Raw genomic sequence first — 19,284 nt, forward strand, 5'->3', positions numbered from 1 at the left:
CTGTGGCTCAGAGAGGTTAAGAAACTTTCAAGTTGACCCAAGAAGATTTTTAGAAAGCATCAAGAGATTTCATTTCTGCATAATATTAAGGACTAAATTATATGAAAGTTCTCTTGCGATGAAACACTTTTAAAGTCTGGATAAAATGTAGCAAATGTCCTTTATACTAGTATCAGAGTTAGCAAGAAAAATATTATAAAAGAAATTGACGAGGGTGAAAATCAAAGCAGAGAGGGAGAAGAGTGCAGGAACAAAGCTGCCTGGTCTTGGCATCAGAAAGTTCTTGGTTGTAATGGCCACATAGGCCAACAGTGCCTTCCCTGTGCTTCTACAGGTAGAAGGATGGAATTAAGACTAGGGCATATAGGCAGGCCCCTTAAATGGCTATACCATTATAAGATTAGAAAATAATTATCCCACTAGCACTGGAAGTCATCAAGAAAATTTTTCTGTCTCAGCTGATGGGGGTGGGGATTTTGAGGTTTTCCTGGGACCTATTAAGATAAGAAAGTAACATGAAAGTGATCCTGGTGGGAAAAAAAGCTTGTTTATTTCAACAAACAAATTGTAAGGAGGATAGGGAGACAGCGAGAGAGAACAGAAAGGAGAAAGGGAAGATCTTTGCATAAAGGAGACACAAGAAATATATGAACCAGTTGAAGTGCATGTATCTTATCGGGATCCTGATTTTGACCAACCATGAAGATTCATGAGTTAATCATGGATATTTGAACACTGGCTTGATTCTAGTAAGAAATTCACTTGTTAAGTGTGATATTGGTATTTTGATTATTTTTGGTCTTCATCTTTTGACTTACATAGCATAATATTTATGCATGAAATGATATAAAGTCTGGGATTTGGATTGATATGGGAAGAAATCAGAGAAGGAACTCAGGAAATATGAAGAACCAAACGGAAAACTCTCCCCCAAAGAGGAGCCCCAGCCCCCTAGAAACAGGCACCAACCAAAATCAGGCAACCAAAATGACAGAAGAGGAATTTCGTCTGTGGATCATAAGAACACTCACCGAGCTGAAACAACAACTCAATAACCAACACAAAGAAACCACAAAAAGCCTCCAGGACCTGGAAAAAGAAATAGACACAATGAAGAAAAGTTTAACCGAACTCCTGGAAATGAAGAATCAATTCAGGGAACTACAAAATACAGTGGAAAGTCTCAAGAACAGGGTAGATCAAACAGAAGAAAGAATCTCAGAGATTGAAGATAACACCCTCCAACTAAATAAAACCATCACAGAGATAGAGCAGAGAAACCAGAGAAAAGAGCAAAGCCTACAAGAGCTGTGGGATTATGTGAAGAAACCTAATGTGAGGGTCATAGGGTTACCAGAAGGGGAAGAAGACAACACACACGGGTTGGAAAAGCTGTTTGAAGATATAATAGAGGAAAATTTCCCAGGCCTTGCTCAAAATCTCGATATACAAGTTCAAGAAGCTCAGAGGACCCCTGGGAGATTCAATGCAAACAAGAAGACGTCATGACATGCAGTCATCAAACTGACCAAAATATCAACTAAAGAGGCCCTTCTAAGAGCTGTAAGATGAAAGAAGCAAGTGACATACAAGGGAAAGCCAATTCGAATAACACCAGACTTCTCTAATGAGACTTTACAAGCAAGGAGAGACTGGGGCCCCATTCTCACTCTTCTGAAACAAAACAATGCCCAGCCTAGAATCTTCTTCCCTGCAAAACTAAGCTTCATATATGAAGGAGAAATAAAGACATTCTCAGACAAGCAAAGTCTCAGAGAATTCACCAAGACAAGACCAGCCCTACAAGAACTACTCAAAACAGTGTTACGCACAGAACACCATAATAAAAACTCACGAATATAAAAACAACCAAAACCCAAAGATTAAAGGCCAGATAATACAATGGCTTAAGAGAGAAATCAAAGCAACAACATCCAACCCAACAGAATGAACAGTAATCTACCTTACCTATCAGTTCTCTCAATAAATGTGAATGGCTTAAACTCTCCACTCAAGAGACATAGGCTGGCTGAATGGATAAGAAAATACAGGCCAAGTATATGCTGTCTTCAGGAAACACATCTAACCTGCAAGGATGCATATAGACTAAAAGTAAAAGGGTGGAGATCAGTATTCCAGGCAAGTGGAAGCCAAAAGAAGCCTGGCGTGGCAGTTCTAATTTCAGACGATTTAGTTTTAAAAGCAACAAAAGTAGTGAAAGACAAAGAGGGTCATTATATAATGGTGAAGAGCACACTTCAACAAGAAGAGATAACAATTTTAAATATATATGCACCCAACTTAGGTGCACCCAGTTTCATAAAGCAAACCTTACTGGATCTAAGCAAATGGATTAATAGCAACTCCATAATCACCGGAGATTTCAACACCCCACTGACGGCACAAGACAGATCCTCCAAACAGAAAATTAATAAAGAAATAATGTACTTAAACAAAACTCTAGAACAATTCAGTCTGACTGACATCTACAGGACATTCTCCCCACAATCCACTGAATATACGTTCTTCTCATCAGCTCACGGGACATTCTCTAAGATTGACCATATCCTAGGACACAAAGTAAATCTCAAGAAATTTTAAAAAATAGAAATCATACCATGTACCTTCTCAGATCACAGTGGAATAAAAGTAGAAATCAACCCTAACAGAAACACACATTTCTACACACAAACGTGGAAATTAAACAACCTCCTACTAAATGATTACTTCATAAATGAAGAAATCAAGATGGAAATAAAAAAATTCTTTACTCCTACACTGATGGTGGGACTGCAAATTAGTTCAACCTCTGTGGAAAGCAATATGGAGATACCTTAAAGCGATACAAGTGAATCTACCATTTGATCCAGCAATCCCATTGCTGGGCATCTACCCAAAAGATCCAATGACACTCTACAAAAAAGACACCTGCACGCGAATGTTTATAGCAGCACAATTCATAATTGCAAGGCTGTGGAAACAGCCCAAGTGCCCATCAATGCAAGAATGGATTAATAAAATGTGGTATATGTATACCATGGAGTACTATTCAGCTCTAAGAAACAATGGTGATATAGCACATCTTATATTTTCCTGGTTAGAGCTGGAACCTGTACTATTAAGTGAAGTTTCCCAAGAATGGAAAAACAAGCACCACATATACTCACCAGCAAATTGGTATTAACTGAACAGCACCTAAGTGGTCACATAGGTACTGCAGTAATAGGGTATTGGGCAGGGGGGAGGGGGGCGGGTATATACATATATAATGAGTGAGATATGCACCATCTGGGGGATGGTCATGCTGGAGACTCAGACTTGTGGGGGGAGGGGGGGAAATGGGCATTTATTGAAACCTTAAAATCTGTACCCCCATAATATGCTGAAATAAAAATAAATAAATAATAAAAAAAAGAATTAGAAAAAAAAAGTCTGGGATTTACTTCAAAACAATCTAGTAGTATGTGGTAGGTGGGTATGGATGAAGTATAGGAGCATACAAATGAAACAAGATTGAGCAGAAGTTGATAATTATTGAAGCTAGGTGAAGAGAAGGTAGAGGTACTTTATACAACGTGGGTATGCTTGACATTTTTCATAATAAATAGGTTAAGGAAAAAAAAGTGGCTCTAGGCCTGTGATACCATTGGGACATATGGCGGACAAAACCATCTGGAAATGTTACACCCTCAAGTAGGCCACATGGAATTATCACACAGAGACGGAAAATGAACTCAACAAAACAAAATTGTCAAATGCATGAAGAATTAATTTATTAGTGAAGGCCATCACTTGCATGCATGTATGTGTAAACACACACACACACACACACACTCTAAGAATTAGAGCCAGAGAATCACAAATCATGACGCTAATGGACAGAGCTCATAAAAAAGTACATTCAAGATAATTAAAGACATGCAGGAAGGAATTAAAAACATGAATAAAGAACAGGGCACTTTTAAAAACACCAGGAATATATGAAAAAAGTCAATCACATCAGAAGTTCTAGAAATAAAAAATAGAATTGCTGGAATTAAAAACTCAGCTGACAGGTAAAAGGCAGATCAAACCCATCTGAAAAGGGGAATAGTAAAATAAAAGATCTGAGAAAACAACCCAAAATACAGCACAGAGAGAAAAAGAGAGATGAAACATAATAGAGTTTAACGAATAGGAAAGATAGAATAAGAGGGTTCTAAAGGTACATGATAGCAGTTCTAGACAAAAGGACTAAGGAGAAGGGAGAAAATATTTGAGAAAAAAATGAAATCTTGTTGTAATTGATGAAAAACACAAAAATCTTATTAATAGATTCAAGAAATATAACCAGTCCCTAGTAGGATAAACAAAATAAGACTCCACATTTGGACATATCATAGCTAAACTGTAGAACACCAAAAACAAGGAGAAAATCTGAAAGCAATCAAGAGAGGAGGCATGTTACCTATAAATGAACAATAATTAGACATTTAGCAAACTTTTTAGCAAAAAGTGAAGTGCAAAAATAATGGAATAATATTTTCAAAAAATTGAGAAAAAACAGCTGTCAACCCAGAACTAGAGGAATGTTTTATAATCATTAACTTGTATGTAGCTATTAGGAAGACTAATAATATTAAGTGAAAATGGTTAGAATCATGAGGAAAAATAAACAAATCCACATAACTTTGGGGGATTTAGTACACATTTCTCAATAACCTTTAGATTAAGGAGAAAAAAGTCAATAACGATGTGGAAGATTAAACAACATGATTAACAAGCTTAATTTTAAAATATAGAACCCTAAAGCCAAAAATGAAAGAATTCACATTTTTCCAAGCATATGTTGAATGTTTATAAAAATTAGCCACAAAGAATTGATATTATGATAAACACATGAATTGGGCACAAAGCAATTAAGTTGAAATCAATAATCAAATGACTCCCCTCTAAAACAAGACACAAATAAATAGATCTTCTTTGCTCATGGATGAAAATACAAAAAGTATTTTGCTTAGAATTTGAAAAGCTAATTCTAAAGAATATATGGAAGATAAAATGGCTAGGACTCACCAAGACAATTTTGAAGAAGAATATGATGGAGGAAGAGCAAGTTGGAGATGGGTTGCTATCCTATCTTCTTTATACCGAGATGCATTATAGGGTTATTTTGATTTGGACAATGTGGCATTGGCACAGTAACAGCCAAATAGAACAATGGAACTGAAGAAAGTCACAAATCAAATGTAGTAAGGAAACTTGATAGATGATAAATGGGTATAAGAGATTCATGTGGACAGGATTGATTATTTATTAAATGGTGCTAAAACAATAAGCAATCTATATGAGAAAAAAATAAATTATAGACCCTGCTTCACATGCAAAAAGTTAAACCACTTAAAAATATAAATACAAAAAGCAAACTTTTAACATTTTTAGAAAACAGTATAGAAAAATATCTGTATGACTTTGGAGTAGGGAGACGTTTCTTTAAACTATATCAAAGCACATACCATAAAAAGGATTGATAAATATAAATATATTAAAATTAAAGATTTTTCATTACATAAGCACCGTAAACAAGACATGATACCAACCATAAAAAGATATTTGCAGTACCTAAACCGACAAAGATTAAGTAGCAAAAGTAATGAATCCTATTAATATAAATGAATAAGAAGCAACCAACCCAAAGAAAATATTAATATTTTTGAATAAATAAATGATAGAAAACAATATAAAATGACCAATCAACATAAACTATATTAAACTCCAGTAGTAATCAAAAAATGCAAATTAAAGTAAGATACCATTGCATACAAATAAGATAGGTTAAAAAAAACTTGATTTACCACAGGTGGGAATGTAAATTAGTCCACTTTGGTTTGGCAATATTTAATAAGTTGAAGATGCATGTATCTTATGACCTAACAATTCAACTTCTAGGAATGTGCCTTAATGAAACTTTGAATATCTGCATAGGGAGCCATGGACTCAAGAGTGAGCATTGTGATATTGTAATTGCAATAAAAAAAAAAATCAATTTGAAAACAACCTAAATTTTCATCAGGAGAAGAATGTATAAATTACCTGTCATATATTCCTACAATGAAATGTAGTGTAGCAAACATGAGTGAATGGATTCCTGTACTATTATGAATAAATCTCAAAAACAATGTTGAGCAAAAATGATATTATAACCCCCTTTATATAAAATTTAAAACATAAAAGAATTATTAGTCATGGATATATACATTCTTTGTAAGTAGAAAATGCATAGGCATGATAAATACCAAAACTCAGGATAGTAGATACCTCTAGGGAGGAAGGGAGGAATGGAAGAATCTGATTGAAAAATAAAACATGGGGGACTTCAAAGCCCTGTAATGTTTTCTTCCAAAAAGAAAAACAAAGCAATTCTAACAAAATATTAAAATTTGAAAAAGCTAGGAATGACTAAGTGGTTGTTTTACTACTTTCTATATGTTATTATAGAATTGGAAATTCTTATAATTCAAAAAAATCATAGAATTGCACAGAATTGCCCATACTTCTTCAAACTCACACAAAAATAAGAATTAATAATCATTACCAAACATTTTTTGCAAATGGTTATAAGTTAGTGGAGCCAGGATTCTACCCACATTTACAGCAAAGCTAGGACCCCTCCTACAATTTCAGGTCCCCTTCCCTTCCCTTCCCTTCCCTTCCCTTCCCTTCCCTTCCCTTCCCTTCCCTTCCCTTCCCTTCCCTTCCCTTCCCTTCCCTTCCCTTCCCTTCCCTTCCCTTCCCTTCCCTTCCCTTCCCTTCCCTTCCCTTCCCTTCCCTTCCCTTCCCTTCCCTCCCCTTCCCTCCCCTCCCCTCCCCTCCCCTCCCCTCCCCTCCCCTCCCCTCCCCTCCCCTCCCCTCCCCTGCAGGGTTAATCATGCCCTCCTCTGTGCTACCACTGTTAGCACTTGATTATTTAAACTATATTGTAGTTGGTTGTTCATGTGTCCCCTCTCCCAGACTAAGCTCCTAGGGGGACCATCCCTGGAGTATGGAAATACAGAGCAAAGAGTGGCTAAGATGTGAGACATTCCTGTTTGCCTAGAAAGTTCTCTCTCTCCTTTACAGGCTTCCGTGCTGTGGCTTATCAGCCACCTAACTCACTCTTGTGATGACTTTCCAGAAACTAATCACCAGCGAGTTCCGTAAACACTTATTTTTGCAGAATAATCCATTTGCAAACAATGTGCAAGATCCAAAGATTGTGTTCCAACACTTCTTATGAATTAACAGGAGAATTGTTAACAGGTAGAATTAACAGGTAGAATTGTTACATGTGGTATTTGTAGGAAAAAAATAAACAACCTATAGTTTATTTCATTTGGGGATTTTTCAAGGAGAGGGAAAGGAGAATGCTGTTCCTGTGGATCTAGCCTGCCCGGGAGGTGTAGTCATAGGTTCGATGTCATTACCCAGGCATAATTAAGTAGGTTCTCAAATTAGGTCCCACTCTGGAAGCAAATTATCTCTGAAGCAGAGATAATTCTACATCAAACCCCTGGGTTCCTCATGTGAAACAGTACAACAAACAGAAATATATTAAAGAGTCTGACCTATAGAAATTGTACAGCAAATCAATATAAATTCAATTACATAACACTGCGACAGGAGTGTAGGTGAGAGAACCATCTTGTTTAGCCTTTAAGAAAATACTATCAAGTGGCTTTTCTAATGGAGAGCACTTTCAAATATAAACGGGGTCTAAGGCAGCGTAAAGGAATATATAGGAATGTTACTTCTCATTTCAAAAGTGTTTTGTCCTTTTCAGAGTGAGGAGGTCAGTGTCCCCAAGCAGCCTGCGGCCCCTCCCGCCTTTCTCCCCGTGCCTCCCATGGCAACACGGGTGAGCCAGACACTGAGCTTTTTGTGGTGTGTTGTGAGGACGGGGAGAAGGGGAGCGAGGCTTCAGGGAGGTCCCGAGGTGGAAAAATTTGTGACGCACTAGATTCGGTGACGGAATGAGAAGAATTATTTACCAAGGGTTCTCTATAACACAATAGCTACGGTCACCCTACGTTCGCTTTTAGAATTCTAGCTGGTCTCCAAGCCCCGAATGCACACCGGAACCCTTTCACAGGCTCCTCAAACTCCTTGTTCATGAAAAGATCATGAGACGGGGCCAACCTGTGTGGGTTTGGGTCCTTCTGTTTCAGAATCTGATTAGCAGAAAGCTCGAGAGAAGCGCAGAGAGACGTATTGGGCATGGAACTGGTAAACTGAAACATCCCAATTCTGCACTTCATCCGTGTGCAGCCATGAAGAAATTCCTTTCCATGTATCCTAATTTGCTCACCACCGTAGGGAGTCTGAGTTTGCCCGCTGCCTTGGGTGCGCTACCTTCCTCTCCCTGAGGTAGGTGCAGTCCTCCTGCAAATTCCCTTCTGAGAGAGGAGCACCTCTGCCCTCCGGCAGAAATGGTGAAGACTGAAATGCTGTTGCCCTTATCCCGGGAAATGCCTCCTTCATGGCTTTCCTGGCGCAGCTGCACACGAAGGTGAGGCTGAGCCTGTGCCTCATGGCCTGGTGTGTGTGCCACGCTCGATACCTTAGAAGGAAACCTGATAAGTGCTATTTTCCCCCCTAATTATAAAGCTAAGACTCTGTCCCTAGTCAGCGTGTAGTTAACACATTAGCAGTCCCCCTCTTTTCTGGTCTCCTGTCATTATCTTCCATAGAAGAGAGAGGCCTTGATAACAACTCATCTTAAAGGGGTTTTTAATAGCTCGTGACAAAGAATGCCAAACCAAACACTTTAAAAATGACCGCTGAGCAGGATGCCACCTAAAAGAGCACCCTCAGACCCCCTCTCCCAGAGCCACGACCCTCCCAGCCAGGGGAGAGCTGCTCCTTTCTGCACAGACGACGGAAGCAGGCCCGACAGGACGTCTTCGGCCGAGGCTGAGAATGCTCGTTTGTGAACAAACTGTTTGCTTTCCCACGTCCAGTCACTTACTGGCCTTTTGCCAGCCCTGCGCCCACGCACTCACATTCGTGACATTCGTGGTTAGGAAGGAGCTGTGGCTCTAGCAGGGCTGGGTCAGAGAGCATCAACTTGAAATGTGCTCAAAAAATCAAACAAGATATTACAGGATCCCTCTGGAATGTTGATAGCGGCCATTCCTTTTGTGGGTTACTCATTTGGGACTGAGGTGGGACCAATTGCTATGAAAGGCGGCGTGTTTGACAGTTTTCGTCCATCTTCCCTTGTCTTTCCCTCTCTGGTGACTTGAGTTTGTGCGCTACTGTACTTGGTAAAAGAAAAGCAAGAGCCCAGCTTGGGATTTCTAAGCTGGACAAACAGAACCCTATGAGAAGCTCTTGAACACATGGGGTCCAAGTGGGGATCTAGCAAAGAGGCGTGGGCTCCTCCTATGGGCTTTTAGATAATATTAATAAAGCCCACGGCGCGGTTGCCCCCAGGGTTTTATTTATATTCCTTCCACACAACAAGGATCGTTCATCTAATTTTCAGTATCATCATCAAAAAGGAAAACGATAGGTGCACATTCTAAAAAGAGCTGAGAGGTGGCTTCCCTTGAGGTCTAGAAAGACTAAGTGTGGGATCACTGCCTTCCACAGGACAGCGGCCTCAGCCAATGGCTGAAAATGCAAACACCCCCAACCACTCAGCCAACCACTTTTGCTGCAAGAACTCAAGGTGTCATTTAGCTACATAGTGACCTCAGGTTACTCCCTAGAGCATTAAGGGAGGCAGAAATTTACTACACGGTGGTTCCTAAGGCTTAAAGAGCTAATGCCACAGATGAAATGCCTAAGCTACCCTTAGAAGCGTATTCACTAGTTGGAGCTACTTGATTTTATTTTTACAGAAATTGGACAAAAGAAGCAATTTGCAAACACAATGAAAACATCTTCCATATGTTTCACTACTGGCAGGAGCACAGAGCCACGCCACGAGGTTGTCCCGCCAGGTGTCAGTTTGCTGGCTCAGAATTTTCATCGGAAACACTCAGACTTCTAGCTGTTCCAAGAAAGCCGTAGGGCTTTCATTAATAAGCTGCAAAATGAGCTTAAGAATCACTCAAGTGGTTGTACAAATGTATAACCCTCACCAAAAGTATGATGGACTGAATTGTGTCCTCCAAAATTCATATGTTGAAGTGCTAACGCCCTAGGTGACTATATATTTGGACATAGAACTTTTAGGAGGTAATTAAGATTAAATGAGGTCTTAAGGGTGGGGTCCTAATCTGGTAGGATTGGTGGCTTTGTAAGAAGAGGAGAGAGGGATAGAGAGAGAGAGAGAAAGAAAGAAAGAGAGAGAGAGAAAGAAAGAAAGAGAGAGAGAGAGAGAGAGATCTTTCCCTCTTCACGTGCACGAACCAAGAAAAGACCATGTGAGCACACAGCAAGCAGGTAGCCTTCTGCAAGCCTGGAAGAGAACCCCTGCCAGACTCAGATCATACTGAAACCCTGACCTTGAACTTCTAGCCTCCAGAACCATGAGAAAATGAATGTCTGTTGTTTAAGCCATCCAGTCTATTGTATTGTATTTTGTTATGGCAGCCCGAGCCTACTAAGACAGAAAGAAAAATGTATTTTAGTTAATGCCATATGTGTAGGTGTACACACATGAATTTTAAAATTAACCGGGTGATCGAGTGAGCTGCCTCACTCAGGCATCTGACAGTTACTCCTGCCAAGTTTTATCTCAATACACAGATATCTGAGGCTGCATCCAAACCATCTGAAAGAGGGTGTGCCTCTGAAATAGGTTTTTATGTAGTTTATGCTATAAAGCTTGTTCCTAGCATCTATTTTTTTTTAAGAAGTTCACCGTCAGCTTATGAACTCATTGTACTAAACCTAGACTTAAACATTCACAGCAAGTAATAACTAGAAGGTTAAAATATGACATCATGAGGTCCCATCCAGCTCTAGATTTCGATGTTTTTTTTTTTTTTTTTTTTTTTTTTGACCAGTACTTCTCTAGTTTGCCAGGATCTAGGCCCTAAAAATAAACTGTATTTTGTAATGAAATGACATCTACTTAAGGATTAATGACCAGATTCCATTCCTGTCCTACAGTAAAAAGAAACATGCATACTGAACTCTTCAACATACCCTTGTGTGTATCCTTTAAATGTTGATGCTAAGCCCTCAGGACACAAAACAAGCAAGTGGATCCAGTTGAAAAACACCCTTAATACAAATGTCACAGACAAGGCTAAAGGCAAGAAAAGGGCTAGAAAACATACATTTCCTCAGACCCAATTGAAAGTGGACATCATATTGGCAACCTATTGTAATTGTTAGATCAAATATTAAGGAATCCTACGCCACTGATTTCTTCATAGAAGGTAGGATTGGCATTAGTAATATCAACATCCAGCATTCAGCCTCATCAATCTTAAAATGTCCTAATTAGGAGAATGCAAAATAAGTCAAATGACCTTTTTTTTTTTTTTTAGTCCTACCATTTTTTAACATAAAATAAAACATCTACGTAATGCTAAATTAATGTGTTCTGGATACTTCTGGAACCCAGAAGCCAAAATGGAGTAATAATACATGCTTTATTATTACTTCATAGTTCTCTTAAATGTCATAAACTTAAGTTTGTCTGTATCTAAATAGACAACTATAGTCAGTCCTATGCATCTGTGGGTTCCACATCCATGGATTCAATCAACCACGGATTGAAAATAGTCAGAGAAAAAAAAGAATAATTGTGTTTGTACTTAACATGTGCAGACTTTTCTTCTTGTGCTCATTCCCTAAACAATATAGTCTAACAACTATTTACATAGCATTTACATTGTATTAGGTATTATAAGTAATCTAGAGGTGATTTAAAATATATGGGAGGATGTGTTAGACTATATTCAAATATTATGCCACTTTATACCAGGGACTTGAGCATCTGTGAATTTTGGTATCTGTAGGGGGTCCTGGAACCAATCTCCCACAGCTACCAAGGGACTACGATATATAGTTTAAAAATAGGCATTTGCAAATTCAAACAGAAGCTCTGATAATGGCAAGTATGGAATAAGCAGACTTCAATTCAACACTTACTGAGTATCCATTACGTGTCAAGGGATACAAAGTAGTCCCTCAAATATATAGTATACTTAAAGTAAGAGAATAAATTATTTTATATTTTATTTGATTATCCCAAAATTCTATACACTAGTATTTTTATCATAAAATATTAAAACCAAAATGATGATTGACATTTCAAGAGTTTCCAGAGATTAACCTTCTGAGTTGAATATATCCACAATACAGGATTGATCTGCCACTTATTTTTTGAAAAAGAAAGATTTAGGGGCAACTTCCTCATTATAAAAGTACTCCCTTGACCTGGCTTTGAATGCGGCTGTAAGCAGAGGTGAAAACACATTTGTCCTGATGACTCCAAGCATCTAATGATTTCGTTCAATCTTAACCTCCCTTATTTGTTATTCCATTCCTGAAATTCTTCAGGAACCATTTCACCAAATTCTTGAATATTCCATTTTATTTTCCTATACTTATTAAAATTAATTTATTTTGCCACACTAATTCAATTACATTCCATTGTTGGACTTACTATGAGAACTTCATGTGCCTATGAGATAATTTTCCTGTCACTATTTATTATACATATTCAATGGAGATTGAGTTGGGCCATGTAATTATCAGTCCTCAGTTCCTAACAATCCTATGACATTTGCTATAATAAAAATTATTTCCCAGTGGTACCAGAGATGCTACATTAGGTTTCAGAAGCATATTAAAGTCCCAATATGAAAAAATAATGTATTACTATGCAGTATATTCCTAAAAATATAATTCCAGATTAGAATTTTCAATTGTCCATACTCCTGTATAGAAAACTGACACCACTTTTAGCTTCTTGACTTGTTGAAGGGTCTATCCAAAACTCCAATGCCAACCCTATCTCTCTTTCGTTTTTTTCTTTTCATAACAATGATCAAACCATTTAGCTAAATCATTATGTCTTGCTTTCTCTCCTTATAAATTATGGATAATAACTGTATCTGTTCCTTACTTGCTATCTGTCATATGTCAGCTTGTGAATTTCATGGTAGATTCTGTTTTAAAATAAATAACCACCCAATTTTCCCTTCCATTAAGTCAAGACTTAAAATAGATCTAAAAAATCTGAATAATAGAGCATAAGACATTCTATTATAAAGACATCTGCACCCGAATGTTTATGGCAGCACAATTCACTATTGCAAGGACATGGAAACTACCCAAGTGTCCATCAATTCATGAGTGGATTATTAAAATTTGGTATATGTTCACAATGGAATATTACTCAATTCTAAGAAACGGCAGCGAGCCAGCACTGCTTGTATTATCCTGGATTGAGCTTAAGCCCATTATCCAAAGTGAGGTGACACAAGATCAGAAGAATGGGCTCCATATATACTTGCCATCAAATCGGTACTGACTGATTAACACTATGGTGCTCAAAGGGTGGTGGTGCTCACCAGGGATTCGGGGGTTAGAGGGGTAGTCCCACATCTGAGAGATGTGCTGAACATTGTGGAGGGGAAGGGCATACCTCTAACCCTTGCTAGGGAGAGGCAAAGATATAAAATGCAACCAAAATGTTAAGAAAAAAAGAAAAACAAACATTTGTCGGGTGTGGGGCAGGTGGAAGGGGGGAAGAGGGGATGGGTATATACATACATAGTGAGTGTGATGTGCACTGTCTGGGGGATGGACACACTTGAAGCTCTGGCTCGAGGGGGGAGGGGAGACAAGGGCAATATATGTAACCTTAACATTTGTACCCCCATAATATGCTGAAATAAAAAAAGAAAAGAAAAGAAAAAAATAATCTGAATACACTTGGAATTTGAATTCCTTAGAGAAAGTTAACATATGAAAACTGTTATCAAAATTCTTGACAGGACTTTTAATCATTACAGATTTATATGACAAGTTTTATGAATGACATAAAATAACAGAAATGTTCTTCCTTTTCTTTTAAGCCCTTGCCTTAAACTTTCTAATGTGATTAATGCGGTATGTAACTCAGGGTATTTTTTTTTTTTCCAGGGAGCGGGTTTGGAAGCAATGGAGGGAGAGTGGGGAAAGCTAAAAAGCACAAGAAGGCAAAGAAATTCTCACTTTCCATGGAAATATTCCCTACAAAGGCCAAGAGACTAACAAATACTAAACATCCCCACTGGAGAAGAGAAGCAAGAGTTTGCTCTTAAATTGACTTCAGAGTAGAGATGCCAAAGCAAATAAATCACTGCAAATGAAATACTCTGCAAGGTAAATGGGCTTTAAAAATATTTGTGTAGGTTAAATTTTCTGATCGCAAGTATTCATTACTGTCGGATATGATAAGAGCACTTGTCCATCAGGATCTGGGGATCTCCTCCAGGTATATTAGTCAGTGTTTCAGACCAATGCCCGGCATGGCAGACACCCTCCACAAATGTTACTGAATGAAGAAGAATAACCTAAAGTTCAAACATGCAATGCTTCACCTAAGCCAGCTGAGCAAGAAGCAAAGTCCCCAAAGTTCTTAGATTCTTTTCAATCCATACACATTTTTCATCAATATGAATCCCACAATGATGAGCCAATGTAAATACCTATCTGACTTAGCTACTCAAGCCATTAATAGAACAAAATGCAGAACAAACTTCTCTTTCCTAGGATCCTGTGCCCTTAGCCAAGTGCATCCTCAAAGATGTTATGTCACTTTGTTTTTTCATTGTGGAGTGACTTACAATCCTCAAGCCATCTATAAAGAATTTTAAGAGATGAACAGCACTTTTACAGGTTTCACAGTCTCCATAGTTGCTCCATTCTATTTTTTTTTTCCTTTACAGGAATCTTTTGTAGCTGTAGTAAAAGGACTTCATCACTGGACAAAATTGACAGCAAAAAAAAAAAAAAAAAAGGACTTCAGTCATCTCTCTGATTGGGGGGTGAGTGGAGTCACATTTATGGATAGATGTAACCTATTTGTGGCCTGGTACAACATAATCCCAGCATTTTTAGAGACTGAGGCAGGAAGATCGCTTGAGGCCAGGAGTTTGAGATCAGCCTGGGCAACATATTGAGACGCCATCTCTACAAAAGAAAAAAATTAGCTGGGGGTGGTGGCCTGCGCCTGTTCTTCCTGCAACTTGGAGCCCGAGGCAGGAGGATCCCTTGAGCCTGGGATTTCCAGTCTGCAGTGAGCTATGATTGCATCACTGCATTCCAGCCTGGGCGACAGAGTGAGACTCTGTCTCTGAAAAAAAAAAAAAAAGAAAAGAAAAAAAGGAAATAACCTATTTGTTTTCCTAAACTTCCACTGGACGTAAATCTCTGATCATAGATCACCAAAGGCCTTTTCATTCTATAATCAGAAGTTTACTGAATATTCATCAAGTCACTCAGGCATTGGCCAAAGAGAAGTCACCTAAGTGGATTTATCCATATGCGCAGGTTGTATTATGAGAATGGCAATCCCCAAATCTCAAGTTAAGGGGATAGATAGTAGCCCTTGTAAAATGAAGCGACTCCCATATGATAAGAGGCAACCAGAATAAAAGGAAATAGAAGAGCAAAGCATGTAAAGTTGTAGGTGGGCCAGGTGCATCAGTCCTCTGGGATTTATCCTACATCCTGGAAGCTGGCGTGGCTCTGCCTAGCCCCATGGATTGGCCTGGACTGCTTTGGTCGGGTGGGTCTCCAAAACGGGGCAAACTTTTCAGTGTTCCCTGCAGGATACCCCAGACCAGAATCATTCTGTATCCCAAAGAGAAAACAGCCCTAAGGAGGCCACTCTCCTCCAAGCTCATTTTTTATAAACTTCCAGAGAGATTCAGAAAGTACTGGACTATTCTAGTATCACTGAGATTGCTAAATAGTAATTTGGCTGAGAACAGAGAAAGGTGAAATGGCCAAATTGCTATCTCCTTCGGGGCTCAAACCGGTCTGGGAAAGGTATCGAGTCAAAAATGACTGTTCTGCAAGAATAATGATGAAATAGAAGCACCTACCCTCTGAGGAGTGCTACTACCAGTGACTGTATCCCTAGCAGCTAATACACACAGCTAACTCATTGAATCTCAACCACACACCGGCACTGTTCTAAGTGCTTCACCTGCATTCATTTATTTAATCCTCAGGGCAACCCTAAGAGGTTAGGAATTATTATCATTCTGATTTCATCAGTAAAGACATGGAAACCTAGAGAGGTGAATAACGTGCCCAGAGTTATTCAGCAACTAACGGCGAGCTAGGTCTCAGCACCAGGTGCCGTGTTTACACATCTGCACCTCGCCATCTGCCTCGCTATCTCTTCCCTTCCCTGAAAGCTTGGCAGAGTGCCCTGTGACCAACCACAGACAGCTTGGTGAGGACAAGCATGGTGTCTGTGTGACACAGTGACATGTTGCCCACAGCTCTAGCCCTGCAGGGGTGAAGGTTGTTCCAGGCCCAGCTTCTCAGAGACCTTCCTCACTAGTCTCAGGACATCCCTACCAGCTGCTCTGCTCTGCATAGATTCTCTGTTGAACGAAAATTTAAGATTGCAGATGTCATCAAGGCTACCTACTGAGAGCAAACTTCAAATAAATCCTAGATGATAAAAAAGAGAACCAGAAAAAACAGAGACCTGGCTGTATAGAAGGCCCTTTGTGCCACGCCCAGGAAGCTTCCAGGGCAATTAGGAACATCATATCCCAAAGGAGCTTTAAGTTCATGAAATTTCAGAGTTTTATGTTCATGCCTTAAAAATTAAAATAAGTTTCCCCCCCCCTCTGGTTTGTTTCTTTGGTGCTGGGCTTTTTGAAGTTACAATAAAGAAAGGACAGGAAACACATTTGCAAATGATACCCAAAAATGCTAAATGAAAGAGCTTCATTCCCTTTTTCTTTTAATTCACCTACACTTTAAGGACAAGCATTTTTTCCCCTGAGTATGTTGACAATCACTGAGGTGACTAAAATACCTAGTATATCTTAGTGAAAAGCTATTTTTAAAATCACTTGATTTCGAAAGCTCCAATCATGATAATTTCATGGGAATTCTTAGTACAAAATGTAAAGTTTTAAATTGCTCTGCAAACATTTGTAAATTCAAATAATCTTAATTAGAAAATACCTGCATTGATACATATGTATCAGGTATCTTGAATGTCTGTCCCTGATGCAAAATTATTTTGAGAGTTGTTTTATGAGTTATAGTTCCTGTGGCCAGTAATAGCAGAAATGATGCATTATGAGATTAGGATGATGCAGTATGAGATTAGGAATCAAAAGTGTCATTTCTAGTCTCTCCCAACTCTGCCACACTTCATCTTTGGGCTTCAAAATGTCATTTAACTTCTCTTAGCCTGTATCCTCATGTCCAAAGAAGAGTAACAATTTCCACCCGAAAGCACTGTTTCATAGGTCAAATGAAATAATGTGTGCGAGAGTTTAATAAGCATCAAAGCACTCTAATATAGCATAATATTAAAATTACAAACCAAATGTGGTGGCAGTGTGGCTCAATGAGGAGAGTGAAGATAGAGTCTTGGTGCAAAACGGAATCAATCTTGCTGAGTGCTTTCCCAACTCATGCCCCTGGGTGTGTCTGTCTGGCCTGAGTTCTCCCATTTGAGACATGAGAATGATAACTATCCCATAAGGATGATGTGGGGATTAGAAACTATATATATATATCAGGCCTTTAGCAGGGCAGGCACACAGTAGGTGTTCAATAACTGGCACCTGTTTTACATTAAATAATTCATTTAATCAAGCCAAGTATGCTACGGGTTTCAACACCCACCAACAGCTGAGCAGTGTGCTCTGCTTAGAACAGTACATCCAAATAGCAGGACTCCCAAATAGACTTCTGCCACGGCCAGCGCCCTGGGTTTATCCCACTTTAGGCTCCAGTGGCTTAAGGCTGTGCTTGCTGTATTTGCATTTCCTGGCTTATCCCATTACGTAGTAAAACTTAACTAATGGGACTTCAACTTGGAGAATAAAATTAACACTACCCAATGTGGCAACTCCAAGTACAGGTGTTTTTTTTTTTTGTTTTTTTTTTTTCTCACCTGCTTTTACTAGGAAACGAACTTACGTCACTTTTGGCTACTTATTTGGGGCCAGGAGTGGGGTCCCGGGGACCAGATAAGGAAAAGCCCAAGGGAATTCTTCTGATATCGAGTCTGTTCAATCTGACCCCAATGAGCAGCCTTGGAGATCAACCCCCGCGCAGGGCGTTAGAGTCAGGCCCAAGTGGAGGCGCTCGGAGCAACAAGCAGGAGCGGGCGCGTTGTCCCGCCGCGTCCAGCCAAAGCCAAGTGCGCCGGGCGTCGCGCCCGAGCGGAGCGCAGGTTAGAGGAGTGGACCTGGGGAAGGGCGCATGCAGTTAGTCTTAACTCTCTCGACCATGCGGCTTTGCATTCCTGGTTGGCGGACGCGCTTAGGCAAAACAGACTTGATGCTTACAATGATCCCAGCCCAAAATGGAGTGTCTCTGAGCAGCAGGGAGGAGCTGATGCTCGCCATGAGGAAGCCCACCACGGTCACGGCGATGCCCAGGGCCAGCTGCAGCAGCGCCAGCAGCAGCGGGAACCGGCAGCCGCAGCACGTCCGGGCCTCCTCCTCCCCGCACTCCTTGGGGGCCCCCGCGCCCTTCGTCGTCTTCTTCTTCGGCCCCATGTCGTCGTCGTCGTCGGGCCCAGTGGCGGCGGCGTCCGCGGCCGGCGACCCCCCCTGCCTCTGCTGGCCCCGGGGCCGCTTGTCCTCGCCCGCGGTGGCTGCGGGGGCGGCGGCTGCGGGAGCGGCGCCCTGGGCCCCGGAGCGCGGCGCGCGGCGGGCCGAGCCTGCCCTGGTATTCGAATTACGGAGGCTGAACAAATATGGAAAACATTTGGAGCCGACTCGCCGAGCCTCCAAAGGCCACGGGGCGCCTGCAGCAGAGGGGGGATTCGAGGGGGGTCGCCAACTGCCAACGCGCCGGGGCGGGACGCAGCGCCTCTGCTGGGCACCCCCGGGCAGGCTCTGCCCATCGCGGGCGCCTTGGGGAAGGGTGGGGCGTGTGTGTGTGTGTTTTCTCCTTACTCAAAACTTCAAGACAATTTGGGTTGTTTTTGTTTCCTGTGAGGTGCAATGCAAGGTGATGAATGTTTAAATCATTTGAGTTTAATTAATCCAAAATAGGCACTCCTGGGCTCCAAGCTGTGAAGTCATTTCCAAAAGTTTAAGTTGTTGTTATTTTCCAACAGAGGCATAGGCTCTTCTCTTTGTACATTCTGTAGTCCAGCCG

General features: G+C 40.3%; 1 protein-coding gene across 1 annotated transcript in view; it reads right to left on the reverse strand.

Annotated features, from left to right (window-relative positions):
- The window catches only part of SSPN (sarcospan), a 39,213-nt gene extending 20,404 nt beyond the window's left edge, over nt 1–18,809 (reverse strand). The window contains exon 1 of the mRNA XM_012739538.3: nt 18,465–18,809. Coding sequence (XP_012594992.3) covers nt 18,465–18,677 — 213 coding nt within the window. The 5' untranslated portion in view covers nt 18,678–18,809. The remainder of the gene's footprint in view (nt 1–18,464) is intronic.
- Between the last annotated feature and the right edge of the window lie 475 nt (nt 18,810–19,284).

Source organism: Microcebus murinus, chromosome 10 (genome assembly GCF_040939455.1).
Source record: "Microcebus murinus isolate Inina chromosome 10, M.murinus_Inina_mat1.0, whole genome shotgun sequence".
NCBI lineage: Eukaryota > Metazoa > Chordata > Mammalia > Primates > Cheirogaleidae > Microcebus > Microcebus murinus.